The sequence below is a fragment of the Macaca nemestrina genome, chromosome 6 (assembly GCF_043159975.1).
Source record: "Macaca nemestrina isolate mMacNem1 chromosome 6, mMacNem.hap1, whole genome shotgun sequence".
NCBI lineage: Eukaryota > Metazoa > Chordata > Mammalia > Primates > Cercopithecidae > Macaca > Macaca nemestrina.
The window spans coordinates 97,690,998-97,707,960 of NC_092130.1; the positions used below are offsets into that span (position 1 = coordinate 97,690,998).

Below are 16,963 nucleotides of genomic sequence, written 5' to 3' on the forward strand. Positions count from 1 at the left end.
TGGTCCTGGAGTGGGAAAATTTTTGCCAGGAATCTGAATGAAACCACCAAGGGGAAAGTGTACTTTAGGTAACAGGTTCCTAACCCTACTATTTCTATGGCTTTCTATTTGGCTCTATGGAGAAAGGCAGATAAAAGAAGCCAAAGGAATGGCTTTTCAGGAGTCAGTGAGATGTGAAGGACAAGCCTAGTTCTCTAGAGACAGTAAGCATTCTCCCAAGAACATAGCACCACTGCTTTGGTAGTTTAAAGGTTCATGCTTAGAAGCTCCAGGAAAGCCCCGACATGGGCATCAGTGTGCCCTCAGAGCCAACGGAGCAACGGTGAGGAGCCCTGGATTCAAGTGGTTTCCCAAGGAGTGACCTTCAAAGGAGGAGACAGGAGGAACAAAAGGGAAAATTATTAAGATTATTGTTTACGAGCTCATGTGAGACATCACTGGGGTCCCAGAATACCAAAGAAATACTTGACTGACTGTCAGGGACAACCCACAGGGAAAAAGACAGTGAATTCTTGTTTTCCTAAATGATCCCTTTTGTCTGGTGAGGTTGGTAAAATCTGTCAGCATATAAAAAGAATATGTTTTAAAGAAAATTCCAGCTTTTGCTTTACAGTCTAGGTATCTACACAGTCTTACCCAATAACTAGAATATTTTTTTAAAATATAATTTCAAATCCCTTTCACAAGAATTTTGAACTGAAAAGCAATGGTTAGGCTCCAGTCTAAATGTGCAGTGGTAAAAATTTAAAAATAACCAGGTGAATTAAATACAGTGGTACTTTGTTTTATGAATATTTTATAAACGGATACTTAATAGATTAAGTGTAAGACTGTGAGTGATCCTGCTGCGTTACGGAATATTTTATGGGTGATAATGAATACAACACCACCAAAGTGGGTTTAATTATAAGTGGCTAGGGAGGGGAATGTGAACAGTATGAACTGTTGTTTTTGTCCTAAGTCATAAAATAACCAAGGAATAGTGTCTGCCCTGAGACTCGTGGACTCGCCACTTTAGATGATAAACATCCCTTTTCATACTCTGTTGGGGCTCTTGCCCAGTTCTGGAAACACAGCTGTAGGATATACATTGTTCCAATATCTGCGCCCACACTCTCTATTACCACAGCATACAAACAGGTAAGATATCTAATGTTAGAAGGTTTTATTCTCAAGTGGGGAATCGTTAGGTTAAAACCTTAGTGTAAACCAGTCTAAAAACCTTAATCTAAGATTACTTTCCAGTGATACTGTTCAGATCCCGGCTGTTAGTTCATTTTCATTACTCTGATTTTACCCAACTAAGTGACCATTTTCTGCTACGTTCATGATGCTCTGCTAAGTTCTTCCCCTAGCACTCTGTAAATTTCTCTCTCCTGTCCAATCTCTTCGCTAAGGAAAAAGGCTGAAAGTCCCCCAGTGATATGCTTTTACACTATCAACTGTGTCAACCACAAAGAGAACAGTACTTTGACTGCAGCCCAGGGCCAGGGTACTTTAAAAGCACTTGAGAAGCACAATGCTACCAGGACACACTCAATATCAAAAATCAAACTGAGAAAGGAAGTGGGTATTCTCTTACAAGAAGTGACCTCACCCTCAATTTTTTGGTTCAGTGAGTTCTTTCTAGACCAAGAGCCCAGAGGTGGATTTGCCAAGGGCTGTGGTCTGAAGACAATCAAAACCTCATCAGAGGCAGACAAGCAGTGAAGAAGTGTGTTAAATCCCAACCTCTGAAAGGACAAACAATAGGTCAGTGGTGGCCTTTGGGAAAAGCTAAAGGGTTGTAGAACCAGAACATACAGGGCTTTTATGAGATCAGCAAAGGAGAAAGGGATGCTATGACTCAGAGCAATCTGTGAGGGCAAAATAATACTCTGAGGTCTATGTAATCTTCAACGTGGAAGCAAAATCCTTAGTATAAGAAATGAAGAGGTATGGAATAGGCGCCCTGCTCCAAATTTCCTGTTTTAACATCTGAAATTTCCAGACTGAGTTTTCCTGTCCTCAGCTGACAGCCACAGAACTGAGGGAAACAGAAACCAGAGTGAAAAGAGAACTAATTCCAGATAATGGAGCAGTGCAGGGAAGGTGGGTGCCACAATGCGGTGTCTTTTTTATACCCGAGAGCAGTGCTTCCCTGGGCAAGAAGAAAGAAGCCCTGAAAGTAGTTTAAACATTCAAAGGAAAAACTGGCTACCTTAAAATAGCTCAACTTTTACTCTCCTAAACATACTTCAAGTATCAGGATATCAGTACCCCAAACCAAATTGTAACCTCCCAATGTGATCCAGGTAATGACTAGCAAAGTTTGGGCTAGACTCAATTCTCCTGATTCCTACAAGAGTGCTCTTTCCACTAGAAAAAATTAGGGATTATCAGCCAAAAAATAAGGAAAAATATCAAAGTGTTATTGTTATTGTTTTACAGTAAATCTAGTAAGGGGATGAAGTACCAATTCATGTCCATACATCCAGGTAAGTACAACATACCCTGCTGACTCCACAATCATTCTCACCATGTGTAATAATGATAAAGTAGTTTTCATGTATACCTATTTTGACTGGTGGCACTTTTTGCAAACTATGCAAATGAATTATGCCCTTGTTCTGCCTTTCACCCTACTGTGCTAGAAAGTTCCAAAGACATTTGAGGACTATTAAAAAAGCGACCTGTGGACTGAATCATTCATTCAAAAAATACTAAGCATCCACCACTGTTTGAGTTACAGAAAATATGCAGTCAAGAAATGAAATGAGGGTTTGAAAATAAGTCACAGCTGGGCATAGTGGCATGTGCCTGTAATCCTAGTGACTTAGGAGGCTGAGACAGTAGGGGCTCTGAGCCCCAAGAGTTTGAGCTTGCGGTGAGCTATGATCGTGCCACTGCACTCCAGCTTCGGTGACAGGGCAAGGCTATATGTTTTTTTCAAAGGGTCATAAAATCCTTGGACAGCATAAGGGGAATGACATTAAGGGCAAGTTTTCAATTAAAACTAGCCCTATTATATAGAAAGAATGAACATAAGAATTAGTAACAGACAAGCCCAAGTATAAATACAGGTTTCACCAGTACCAACTGCACAAATAAGGGTAACACAAGTTGACAGAATTATTTGAATTCCACATGTCAGAAATCCTGGAAAACTGAAAATTCCCATAATTTAATGCCAAACCAAATCTCACAATCCATTTGTGGAAAAACATGATCTGAATTTTTCATAAACTATTTTTAATCCTTATTCCATTTAATGTGACCATGTGTTTCATTAGTGGATTAATAACACTTGTCTGAAGTTATATGCTCTACCTTACCTTTCTAAAATCTAAAAAAACCCCTAGGATTCTGAAATATATCTGTCTTCAGGGAATTCAGATAATGGTTTTGGGCTTACAGCATAAAAGGTTATGTTTGAGAATTTAACAAGATAATATACATAAAGCACTAAGGACAGGGACTAAAACATTTTAAACTTTTCTCTAACTGCTGCCAAAACAGAATTTATATGGTGAAAACAGAATTTAATATAAACTAAGGCCTTTACAGTGGAATCTACCTTTTGTATTTAGACTCTTTGAAATATATAGTGTGCACCTATGGAATAATCTACTTATTGACAAATAAAATGAAAACTAAAAACCAATCTCCTTGCCTAGACAAAGATCTCAAAAACCCTACCTCAGCTCAGATTCATGCTGTGTCTACCACATCACAGCTTCCTACTATTGGAACTTTCTGGCAAGGCCCATACAAAATGCCACATCACCTAGTCAACTGCACGCTTTGTGAACCCTGAAATGTTGGTTGAGACAAGTAAACATCTTAAGCATGGAAATTATGTATCTTTTTCTTCTCTGTATTACTGAACCCTGAAATGTTGGTTGAGGCAAGTAAACATCTTAAGCATGGAAATTATGTATCTTTTTCTTCTCTGTATTCCCTTCTGTGATACTGGCACAAAACATAACATAGAATTAAAGTAATAATCACTAATATTTATCCAGGTCTTACTCTATGTCAAGTGCTACAGCAAATGCTTTATATGCATTAACTCATGAAATCATAACACCCCCAGAAGGTATATAATATTCACATTTCATAGGTTAAGGAACTCACTGAAGCTTTCATAAGGAGTTAAGTTTGCAGAACCCAGATCTACAGAGGTGCTCTGTTCAGTAAGGTAGCCACAAGCCACATGTGGTTAAATTTAATTTAAAATGCTGTTCCTCTGTTGCATAAGTCTCATTAGCCACATATTGCTGAAAACTACCCTACTGGAGAGAGTAAACATAGAACATTTCCACGATTACAGGGTGTTCTGCTGGACAGTACTGTCCAAATCCTAAGCTCAAATCCACCATGGTATATAATCAATGCTCAATAAATACTTGATGAATTAAAACTGAAAGAGGGGAATATAACCTTAATTAATCATAATTTAGCTATATGCTTGTAGGAGAAAGACAAAAATAAGTAGCTAATCTTTAAGACTACTATGTATTCAGCTCAATATTCTAGCAGATCATGTATGTTCACAGAAATTATCAAGGAGTTATAAATAGATAAGGAATTGTTAAAATCCTCTGCCAGGGAAAGAAAGCACACTGATATATATATATATATATATAAATATGACCTTGTCTCTACAAAAAATAAGTAAACAAAAATTTGCAAGGTATGGGGGGGGTGCATGCCTGCTACTTGGGAGCCTGAGGTAGGAGGACTGCTTGAGCCCCAAGAGATCAGGGCTGCAGTGAGTTGTGATCGCACTCCAGCCTCGGTGACAGAACAAGACATTGTTTCAACAACAGCAACAACAAAGATGAAGATAAAGGTGGTACTCTTTTTCAAGCAAAAAGAGGGACTTAAGTTTAAAAGTTCTAGAATTTAAGACAACTCCAGAGAGCTAGTAACATAAGAGGAACAAGCTAATTAGAAAAGGATATTACAGTAGAAATGCCTCAGGGGAACATGAGATGGGGATGAAATCCATGCACAGCGATTCTGAATATAAAGTGTGAACAATTTCCCGGATAAGCCAGGTTCCAATTTTACCTTCAAATAGCCAGCAAATAAAAATAAGGGGATAATGAAATAATGATAAAAATCCATCAACAAAAAGATTTCTAGATTGCAGGTATGACACCTTATAGGTTACTTCATATACTATTTTTTAAACACGTGTATATGAGCATAAGCACTTCAAAAATGTCAATGAGAACCATCTTGCTGTACAACCTAAGCCAAAAAAAATACATATTTTACATAAAGCTGTATTCTTATACCTAAAGCAGAGATGATGATTTGTTTTTCTCTAGAGACTAAAATGTGCTACTTTAATAAATATGTACTCAGTGTTTTCAAGCCAATAGGGACAACCTGCAAAGTAAGTATGAATATTTATACCCAAGTCAATAGTAAAAAAGGATAGACAATGACTGTAGGGGGTAGACAGGAGGTGGGAGATCAGGGAGACCGGTGTGTTCCAGTAGGAATAAAATGGGAAGTTCCAAAATGTAATGGTATGAAAGCATTATATAATAAATCCTAACAAAATGCCACTGCCTTAGAAATTTTACTAAATTTCTCTGGTCAGTGAAACTTTCTTAATAATTGCTGGAAAGCTTTATGTTTTTACAGTACAAAAAACTTTACAGAAACTAAGAAATTCTGATGCTGGCCCCTCTGATCAACAGTGCAGTGCTGCCAACCATCACACTGGGATGCTGTGAAATATGGTATGTCTAACTCTTCTAATGACAACTTAAGTCACAGGACCTATTCTAAGTGTTTTCATCTCATGGAGATGGCATAAAATTACTGCCTATGGAATAAAAAAAAAGTCTTGTACAAAGATTAAAATGACAAATTGTAACTTTTTCTGATTTTATTTTTCTGATGATTTTTGTTACCTCTTCCTTTAGTGCATGTTTCCGCTGTTCCAAGCATATCTCTTTAGCTCTCATCATCTGCAAAGTTTCCTTAGAAACTGCATACTGGAGTTTTTCCATCCGTTCAGCAGCCGCTGCCCATGATGCTTTACCAAATTTCTTCTGATCAGCTCGCATTCGATCGTACACAGCTATTAATAATTTTTAAAAGAGAAATTAAGACAAATAACGACTTAATACTGAAGCATTTGAAAAAGATTTCACTGACCAAAGAAAAACAAATCCTGCTGTCATGATAAACTGCTTATAACTTTTTTTTTTCTTTATTGAGATGGAGTACTCTTTTGCCCAGGCTGGAGTGCAGTGGCGTGATCTCGGCTCACTGAAATCTCTGCCTCCCGGGTTCAAGCAATTCTCTGTCTCAGCCTCCCAAGTAGCTGGGATTACAGGCATCCGCCACCATGCCCGGCTAATTTTTGCATTTTTAGTAGAGATGGGGTTTCACCATCTTGGCCAGGCTGATCTTGAACTCTTGGATTACAGGCATGAGCCACTGTGCCCAGACAACATTTCTAAAACATAATTTGAAAGTATCTTAGATTCTAATGTCTTCAATTTGTCCTCAGAAATAACGTTCTGCAGTTAAAACACTTGTAAAATTAGCTTTCAGAAACTTTAAAAATACTCTCACATTTCCAGTGTTATTAACTTTCAAAGTTTCGAGGAAAACATTAATTCTGTGAGGTTTTATGCTTTTTTCCTCAGTATCTTAGTAGAAACATAATCATTTACTATTCATATTTAAATGATATATATTTAAATATATATATCTATGAAAAGACTGATAAGACGTGCCTTAATTTGCTAATAGTGGTTTTCTGTAACTGCTGGGATTATGAGTGATCTTTACATACTTCCCTTTTTTTTTTTTTTTTTCCTTTAGACGGAGTTTCACTCTTGTTTGCCCAGGCTGGAGTGCAATGGCACAATCACGGTTCACCACAACCTCTGCCTCAAGCGATTCTCCTGCCTCAGCCTCCCTAGTAGCTGGGATTATACGCATGTGCCAACACGCCCGGCCAATTTTGTATTTTTAGTAGAGACGGGGTTTCTCCATGTTGGTCAGGCTGGTCTCGAACTCCCAACCTCAGGTGATCCGCCTGCCTCCACCTCCCAAAGTGCTGGGATTACAGGCGTGAGCCACCGCGCCTGGCTACATACTTTTCTATGTAATTTTTCTGAACATAAAATACTTAACCACTCATTTTCAAAAATACCTGAAGGATAAATTTACTGAGAAACCTACCTTTTTGAGCTTTAGCTGTTATTTCAAAATACTTGACAGTAAGATCTTGAATAGACAGTACAGCCATGTGAGCTTTCCGCTGCCAGTCAGCATCTTCTTTTTGTAGACTCTCAATTCTTCGAGGTCCCAGATAATCGTTCTCCATGGAAATCTTCAGAGAGAAAAATAAAAAATTAAGAAGTTCGCGTCTTCTACTCATTCCTCAAACATTTAAAGTTTATATACCACAAAGAATACATGTTCTTCCCTGCTCCAGAGAAGAAGCTATTAGTTTACAAAACAAGTGAATTAACAATAATACTGAAGATATTTGACACAGAAACTATTCCCCATTCTGCCCTTTCTTCCATCCCCCTCTCACTCCACACATAGGCAAAGGATATATACCAATATGTTAAGACTGATTGTTTTTAGGTGTCTCAATGAGGAATTTATTTCCTCCTCTATGATAAACTATCTTTTTTGGTTAAGACTTATTTATGCCCCCCCAAAATTATTTAAATTGTTTATTTCCTTAACAGCCACTATATAAAACAATTGAAAACACTGACAATATAAAAACCAGCCTATATGCATACTGAAAAGGCTTTAGATAACAATAACAGAGGAAGGCCAGGCACGATGCCTCAGATAGCCAAAAATCAAAGGATAGACAGGAATGAACCGGTTGAATGCTAAAACAAAATTTAAAGAAGTGATAATATTAAAAGTATATTTCAAAACACTTCATATGTATGTTTTAACATGGAAGAAAGGTACAATCAAGAACTGCAATGGATCACTTATACATACAATCTTGCTTTACCACATATAGAGAAATGGCTATCAGCAAGTTATATATGAAGCTAATGACAACTTTATTAGGATTAAAAAAAAAAAAAAAACAGGCAAATTGTTAATCCACCCACGACACACTTAAAAAAAACACTGACCAAGTATCCTTAAGTCACAAAAAAGCTAGTAATGAATTTTGAAGGTAGAAATAATACAACCCATATTCTCCCTGTTTTTTGTTTGTTTTTTTTTTGAGACAGAGTCTCGCTTTGTTGTCCAGGTTGGAGTACAGCAGTACTATCTTGGCTTGCTGCAACCTCCGCTTCCCAGGTTCAAGTGATTCTCCTGCCTCAGCTTCCTGAGTAGCTGGGATTACAGGTGCCCACCACCACACTCAGCTAATTTTTGTATTTTTAGTATAGACTGGGTTTTGTCATGTTGGCCAGGCTGGTCTCGAACTCCTGACCTCAAATGATCTGCCCACTACAGCCTCCCAAAGTGCTGGAATTACAGGCGTGAGCCACCACACCCGGCCTACAACCCATAGTCTCTAAACAATGCTGTGAAAGGAAAATAAAATCTCAGGTCCCCAAACTCACTATATCAAAGGGCAAGATAAGCTTGCGAGCCGAGACATGCAAAAACTGCTTTCCTTTTGCTCCCAGACAGACAGGGAGGATTGCTTGCAACCAGGAATTGGAGACCAGCATGGGTACTGTAGCAAGACCCCATCTCAACTAAAATTAAAAATTAAAAAAAAAACAAAAAAAGAATTAGAATATGAAAAAAAGTCATGAGTGAGCATGCCTAAGACATCAAGGGGAGCATCAGGTGTAGATCTGGGTGCAAAGTCTTGGCAGACGTTTTAAAGGGAATAATGAGTAATATCTGGGAATAATGAGAATTTTATATTAACAGAATTTTAGCTAGATGGTTAAGTGTGTCTCTGGGTAAAACACCTTTGAGAAAAATAAATGGTACTGTGGGGAAAGAACATCAGTTGTGTAGATGAGGACAAACTTCGTTGAGGTTCATTAATTGCAGATGGCTTTGAAGAAGGGGTGGCATTTTGACAGGCACATAAGGAGAGAAAAACCACTGAAACAGCGTGCTAGAGGCGAGGAGCAATCTGAGCAAAAGCCTAAAAATTTCTGTGCCTGCTAAGGGATGGAAAGCAGTCCAGCCTGCTTGCTTTCAGGAGAGAAAAATGAAAGTAATGAGAGATACTAGGAAAGTAGGTTGTTATCATATGAGGTTGTCTTAAAAGACATTTAAAATGTCAGGCTAAGGATTGTGTATTTAATTTGACAGGAAACCACTGTGGGATTCTACCCACTAAGTGACATATTTAGACTTCATCTTAGATTTAAGGATTCTAGTGGAGTTGTTTGCTATAACAAAATCAGCATGTGTGCTTTCTTTTATTGCAATTACCTCTGAATTTAAAACATACAGGTTTAAAAGCATAGAATTAGGATTTACAAGTATGGGATAGAAATTTAATAATGCTACAAGTCAAAACTTAAATCCCTTACTCAGGATATTATAATAGAAGTTCTTTTCAACGACATGATTATACTTTATTTAACAATACAAATGGAAATTAGAGAAGTTATACCTTCTTTGAAAAGTCTAAATCCTTTGACAATTATGTGAAGATAACATAGTTTGCCACCTTAATATATTCAAATTACAGAATGTGAAATACTCGAATGCCCAGTATGCTTTTCTTTTAAGCTGCTGTTTAACTGACTTTAAGTTTTTCTTGTCTTTAGAGATGGGGGTCTCACTATGTTGCCCCGGCTGGAGTGCAGGGGCTAGTCACAGGCACAATCATTAGCGCACTGCAGCCTCAAACTCTCAGCCTTAAGTGTCCTCCTGCCTCAGTCTCCCAGCAAGCTGAGAGTACAAGTGCACACCACCATACCCAGCCTTTAACTGACTTTTAAAACTCAGCAGCTATAACATCTGTCCAAAGGTTAAAGATCTGTAATTAGTCGATTGTACCTAAAACCTTAAGCTAGTTCTCCCTAACTTTGAAAGTCTGAAGATGTGTGTATATTCCTGTCTATTCATCTCCAAGTTCATCCTGTCTTGTGATGCTAGGTTTGAGAGTGCAAATCACATTTAGCCTTTGCCAATAGGAGAGTTTGGAAGAGGGAGGAGATATGCTTCTATCTGCATCCCTTGACTTCAACAGGTTGCTGTTCCTGTCAGCATCACCCCAGCCTCAGCAGTTCCTTTCTGAAGCAATAACAGAATCTAATTTGCAGTTTTTTCAACCCCAGGCTCATAGTACAACCCCAAGACAAACCAACCCCTCAGTACTGAATCGTCTGAGAACTAGGTCTCTCCATTGAGCACCAGGCAAGCAATGCCCTATTTTTCAGGTCAGCTCCGCGGGGTTCCTCCTCTATGCTTCAGTTTTAATAATTCCAACCCCTTCTCGTTGTTTCTCCAACCCAAGGAGTGGTAGCTGTTTTTACAGCTGCTTCCTCTGAGGTACCTTAGAGTTACTTTCTTGCCTTCTCAATTATCTGGTTAACAACTTTATACCTAGTTAGCAGATTCTTTATATTAGATTCTCTCTGCCGAAATAACTAGTTTTTCTGATTAGCTTTCAACAGACACAACTATGGAACAGAAATTTAATAGTGTTCAGAATTCAAAAATCTTAATACAAAAATCATTCTTACTTGCATGGTTAAGTCCATGTACCATTTATCGATAGAGAAGAAAGAAAAAAAAGTGTAAAAACTTGCATTATGGCTTATTTTTTTTTTAGATGGAGTCTTGCTCTGTCACCCACGCTGGAGTACAGCGGCGCAATCTCGGCTCACTGCAACCTCCACATCCCGGTCTCAAGCAATTCTCCTGCCTCAGCTTCCCAAGTAGTTGGGATTACAGGAGCATGCCACCACACCTGGCTAATTCATTATTTTTATTTTTAGTAGAGATGGGGTTTCACGATGTTGGCCAGACTGGTCTTGAAATCCTGACCTCAGGCCCACCTCGGCTTCCCAAAGTGCTGGGATTAGAGTCGTGAGCCACTGCGCCCAGCCTATTATGGCTTTTTAAAGAGGAAAAAAAATTTTCTTAAAAACCTGTGACAAGTTATTTGAAAGTGACTTGTACTTTGTTGTTGGATTAATGTCTTTACCTTTATGAGTACAGCTACAAATACAAAGAACATAAACATGCTTTCTATGCTTTTAAATGCTGTCTTTTAACTGACTTTTCATAGCTTTAATGTTGCAGCCAATTGGTAAGGAACTTGTTTAATAGTTTATTGTACCTAAGACATTAAACAAGGGTACTAAGTACTTTTCCTAACTTGGCAAATTTGAAGATGTGCAGCACTGGGTAGCTGGATCATGTGCTAAAAACAATGACACCTCTGTTTTCAATTTCAGTGCTAGAAAGAAAACAGTGCCTGTTTTTAACATGGAAAAAGAGCGTGTGTCAGCTAGGATAGTGAAACTAGTTTATAAATACAAATTTCCTGGCATGGAATTATTATGAAGCATAGCACTTGGATACTGGCTTTTATGTAAGAAACATAGTAGGGGGGAAATCCACCTTAGATTCTTTGGTAAAACAACTGCCAAGATGAATGTACCATCACAAAGATGAGGGGGAGAAAACTGAATATACTAATGTAACAGCATCCAAAACGCAAATTTTCCGGACCCTGCAGTTGCCTGAAGATAACTCTTGAATGATCTAACAACATGATTAGCTTAGTATCTATTCATGGGTTTTTATATTCAGAGCAAATATTAAGAGATTCTTATAGCCAAGACAAGTGTGAGAAACTATGCTTTAAAAAAAAAAATTAGAGAAATCGAAACTCAGTGAACTAAAGGAAAATATAACTCAGGTGAGATATGAGTATCTTAATGTATAATGATGGCACTACCTAGTTCACAGTGTGCATGCAGTGGATGTATACAGTGGTAAAAACTGCACCCTGCACAATAAATAGCACCTGACCAAGGGGGCAGAGTAGATACTGAAATGCAGCCCATGCTTTGCAGGCCATGTGCATTTCTACACTTGATGAAAAAGGGCTCTTTCCTAATTTGTCTGATGGGCGAGTGGCAGTGGGCGGGTGGGGGTGGGGGAAGGGAGGGGGTGCAGTTTTCTATTTCACAGAAAGGCACCTACAGACTTGCCCTGGGGGCTGGGATAAGAATGAAATGCACATTCAAGAATTTACTAGGAGACAATTGGCAAAATGAGGTGACTCACTACAAGAGAAAGAACTGCAAGTGCCTTCCAGTTTCTAGCTTATTTACTTTCAGGAAGTATTTAAAAATAAGTTGGACAATCTGAAGTGCTTATGGTTGATCAAGATGATGGGTACAGGCCAACTGGCTCTGACGCACTAAAGACACTGGATTTAAAAATCTAAAGGTTCAACTTCATTTTACTTTCATTTGAAAGTAACTTGTACCTTGTTGTTGGATTAGTATCTTTACCTTCACAATGTGTTTATAGCTACAAATACAAAGAACACAAACATGCTTTCTGTGCTTTTTAATGCTATTTTTTAACTGACTTTTGAAGTTTCACAGATTTAATACTGCAGTCAACTGGTAAGACCCAGAAAAACTCACACCCAGAAAAATTGTAACCTTCAGTTCAGTATGCTAAATCCCCAAGTTGTTTCAAGTCCTATTTTATTAGGCTAGTGGTTCTCAAACTTAAGTGTGTATCATAATCACCCGGAAAGCTTATCAAAACAAAGACTGCTGAGGTCCATTCCTAGAGTTTCAGTAGAGAAGATCTGAGATGAAGCCCAAGAATCTGTATTTCTAACAGGGTTCCAGGTTATACTGACACTGCTAGTCAGGGGATCACATTTTTGAGACCCAATATGGTAGACTTAGAATCTGTGAGCTCCCTAAAGGGGTGTCTATCTCAGAAAGACTTCCAGGCCTAAAATAATGCTGGGTAGGCAGGAGCTGCTTAATGCTTAACAGGTGAGATATTATGTTAATATCATAAATATTAAATGTAAAAACAAATATAAATACATTATACACTTGGGATGTCAAGTTCTCTTCCTTCCTATCATAGTTTAATACCTAGGTTAATGAAGCCATTGGAAATCAAGCTCTTCATAAAGAGAAAAGGTCAATTATTTGGTTAACAACTTTATACCTAGTTAACAAATTCTTTATATTAAATTCTCTCTGTTGACGGCTGGGTGCAGTGGCTCATACCTGTAATCCCAACACTTTGGGATGCAGAGGCGGGTGGATCACCTGAGGTCAGGAGTTCGAGACCAGCCTGACCAACGTGGAGAAACCCACTCTCTACTAAAAAATACAAAAGTAACCAGGCATAGTGGCGCATGCCTGTAATCCCAGCAACTCCGGGAGGCTGAGGCAGGAGAATTGCTTGAACCCAGGAAGCAGAGGTTGCGGTGAGATCACACCATTGCACTCCAGCCTGGGCAATAAGAGTGAAACTTCATCTCAAAATAATAATAGTCATTATTATGATTCTCTGTTGAAATAACCAGTTTGATATTTTGATTAGAACCCAACAGACACAACTGTCCATAGATATAACATTTCAACCATCTTTCCTCTTATCGCCTATAAATCCTTAGACTAAAAGCTTACCAAACAATTCACACCCTGTGGGTAACAGCAGGTTTTGCTTCCAAACACGTGTGTTCAATCCCAACCATGCTACTTTCTGGCAACCATCAACGGTGCTGGATTGGTGTGACGATTCAATTAAGTTAGTGCCAATACCACACTGCCTGGTTAAAACACAAGCACTAAGTATAAGCACTAAACCATTCCTCTTTGTACATCTCTTCATCAGGAATATTCTCCATTCCAATCTCTGACAGAGATTGTAACATACCCACTTCCTACTGAAAATTCTTGTTCATTCTTCAATAGTGAAGCGCTAGATAGTCCCTCTTCTTACATATCTTTAATCACCTTCTTATATAAGTGTGTACAGTCTTCATATTTAACTTTTTTTAAAAAAAAACACCTTTAGTGAGATACAAGTTGCAAACAAAAGGCAACATTGTGAGTATAAATTGTGACTGATTTTGACAAATTTATACATTCATTTTTCCCACTAAAATCTAGATTTAAAGAGTCACCCCAAAGAAGTCTGTGGTGCCTGCTCCCTGTTAATTTCCCCTAAACCACCCCAGGCAACAATTATTTAGCTTTCTCTCAGTACAGATCAAAATGATCATTTCTAGAATTTCTTATTTTTTATTTTTTGAGACAGTGTCTCACTCTGTCTCCCAAGTTGGAGTGCATTGGCGTGATCTCGGCTCACTGCAAGCTCCGCCTCCCAGGTTCATGCCATTCTCCCGCTTCAGTCCCTGGGGTAGATGGGACTATAGGAGCCCGCCACCATGCCTGGCTAATTTTTTTGTAGTTTTAGTAGAGATGGGGTTTCACCATGTTAGCCAGGATGGTCTCCATCTCCTGACCTTGTGATCTGCCCGCCTCGGCCTCCCAAAGTGCTGGGATTACAGGCGTGAGCCACCATGCGCGGCCTAGAATTTCAAATAAAGGTATCACAAAGTTTATGCTCTTTGTGTTATGCGTCTTTTCCTCAGCATATTTTCTGTAAGCAATTTTACTATAGCTTAATTTATATACAACCAAGTGAATCCATTTGGAGTGGTCAACTCAATGAGTTTTGACAGCTGTATACACCTCTGAAACAACATTAATCAAATACTGACCATTTCCATCAACTCCAAAAGATTCTTCGTGCCCCTTCTAAGTCCATCCCCCTTTATACATAATATATTCTTTTGTATTTGGCTTCTTTGACTTAGCATGATTTTAAGATTTACCCATGCTGTGTCTATCAGTTCACTCCTTTGCATTGCTGAAAATTATTCTATTGTAGTCACGTGCTGCGTAATGATGTTTCAGTCAACAACGAAACACATATATAATGGGGGTTCGATAAAATTATATTGGAGCTGAAAAATCTGTTTGATTGGTCTAGTGACATCTCGATGATCCTGATCCTGGGTAGGCCCTAGGTTAATGTGTAATTGCGTTTCAGTTTTTAACAAAAAGGTTTTAAAGGTAAAAAAATAAAAATTATTTTTTTTCTATTACTAATACATCTTAGTAATACTTAAAACAATTACTTTGCTAAATCAATTATAATTGCTTTTTTTTTTTTTTAGCTCCTCCAGATCTAAAAAATCTGAGTAGATTTTTTTAACTTAAAAGTAACAAGTAACCAGTAATGCAGTTAAAAAAAAAAAAAAAAAAAAACCTTTGGAATCAGAAATGCCTGATTTGAGTACTGTATCAGTTCTACCACTCACAAATTAGCTGTGAACAAGTACATAATTATCCCAATATTAGTTTTCTTATCCATGAAGTAGGAAAATACAAATAATAAGAGTACCCGACCCCTTTCCTCAGCTGTTGCAAAGGTGCTCGGTCCTTCCGAGTAAGCTAAGGCCGCACTGGAGTGAGGGCCTCACTTCATGCGGCGACTAGCACTGCGTCTGGCAGCGCCAGCTCCAGACTTGCCTGCGCTATGGCCTCCGTCTCCGAGCTCGCCTGCATCTACTCGGCCCTCATTCTGCATGACGATGACGTGACCGTCACGGAGGATAAGATCAATGCCCTCATTAAAGCAGCTGATGTGAATGTTGAACCTTTTTGGCCTGGCTTGTTTGCAAAGGCCCTGGCCAATGTCAACACTGGGAGCCTCATCTGCAGTGTCGGGGCTGGTGGACCTGCTCCAGCAGCTGGTGCTGCACCAGCAGGAGGTCCTGCCCCCTCCACTGCTGCTGCTCCAGCTGAGGAGAAGAAAGTGGAAGCAAAGAAAGAAGAATCCGAGGAGTCTGATGATGACATGGGCTTTGGTCTTTTTGACTAAATCTCTTTTATAACGTGTTCAATAAAAAGCTGAACTTTAAAAAAAAAAAAAAGAGTACCCAACTTGCAAGGTTGTGTGATAATTAAATTAGCGGATCTTTTTAAAAGCAATACAACACACTCATTCTAATGCAATGTATGAGCTGCTAACTAAATCTAGCTGTTGACTAACAAAAACTTAAATTTGCAATTCACAAGTAGGATCAAGAATAAAATAATAGTCATGATTGATGGGGCATTTTCTCAATGTCTCAGAAAAAGAAATGCAGTGAAATACCATTTTTACCATCAGAAAAGACACAAATGTTCAAAATATGCTTTCTGTTCCTCTTTACCTACACTCTACTTCCCAGGAAAAATGTAGCAGTTAAGTGATGCTAGTGGACAATACAGGCTGACAAGTAGGGTCAACCAATTTGCTAATATTAATACCCAATGCAAATAATGATATAATTATATAAAAGAATGTGTACAGGTTCTGAATAGTCAGTGCTGTGCTATAGAGATTATGTCTGTTAAACAATGCAGCAGTCTAAAGTAGGTGGGTGTCCATATCGTCCAGTTTATTCCTGGCCTTCTAGTCAACTTCTTAGCAAACAACCATCTATAATTCATTTAAAGAAACAGGAATTTCTAGGCTGGGTAGTAGCTCATGCCTATAATCCCAGCACTTCAGGCAGCCAAGGAGGGCAGACTGCTTGAGCTCAAGAGTTCGAGACCAGCCTGGGCAACAGAGGGAGACCTCCCCATCTCTGCAAAAACTACGACAAAAAACAGCTGGGCGTGATGGCATGCACCCATAGTCCCAGCTACTTGTGGGGCTGAGGTGGGAAGACTGCTTGAGCCCAGGATGTCGAGACTGCAGTGAGCTGACATCATGCCACTGTACTCCAGCCCGGGTGACAAAGACGCTGTCTCAAAAAAAAAAAAAGAAAGAAACAGGAATTTCTGGTGTCTAAAAATTATTTGTTCCATGTTGCCGTTTTAACCCAAATGCCGAATTTATGATAAAACTGACCAAAACAAACCACCCCCCCACCCCGCAAAAAGCTGACAGCACAGTATTTTTCAAAGGTACTGATAAAGGAGTATGT

At 38.7% G+C, this 16,963-nt stretch overlaps 1 protein-coding gene, 1 long non-coding RNA gene and 1 pseudogene across 3 annotated transcripts in view; 2 read left to right on the forward strand and 1 right to left on the reverse strand.

Moving 5' to 3' along the window:
- LOC105475089 (junction mediating and regulatory protein, p53 cofactor) overlaps positions 1-16,963 on the reverse strand; it is a 91,527-nt gene that overhangs the window by 32,147 nt on the left and 42,417 nt on the right. Inside the window, 2 exon segments of the mRNA XM_011730083.2 lie at positions 5,913-6,082; positions 7,198-7,348. Of these exon segments, the coding sequence (XP_011728385.2) occupies positions 5,913-6,082; positions 7,198-7,348 (321 nt within the window).
- On the forward strand, positions 1,956-5,753 carry LOC139363839 (uncharacterized). Of its 2 annotated transcripts, none has more exons than XR_011624901.1 (3): positions 1,956-2,091; positions 2,431-2,477; positions 5,641-5,753. It is a non-coding gene; the product is annotated as an uncharacterized lncRNA (long non-coding RNA). The 2 variants fall into 2 exon arrangements; XR_011624902.1 differs by having other exon boundaries at positions 5,625-5,741.
- Positions 15,489-15,922, forward strand: LOC105475088 (large ribosomal subunit protein P1 pseudogene; annotated as a pseudogene).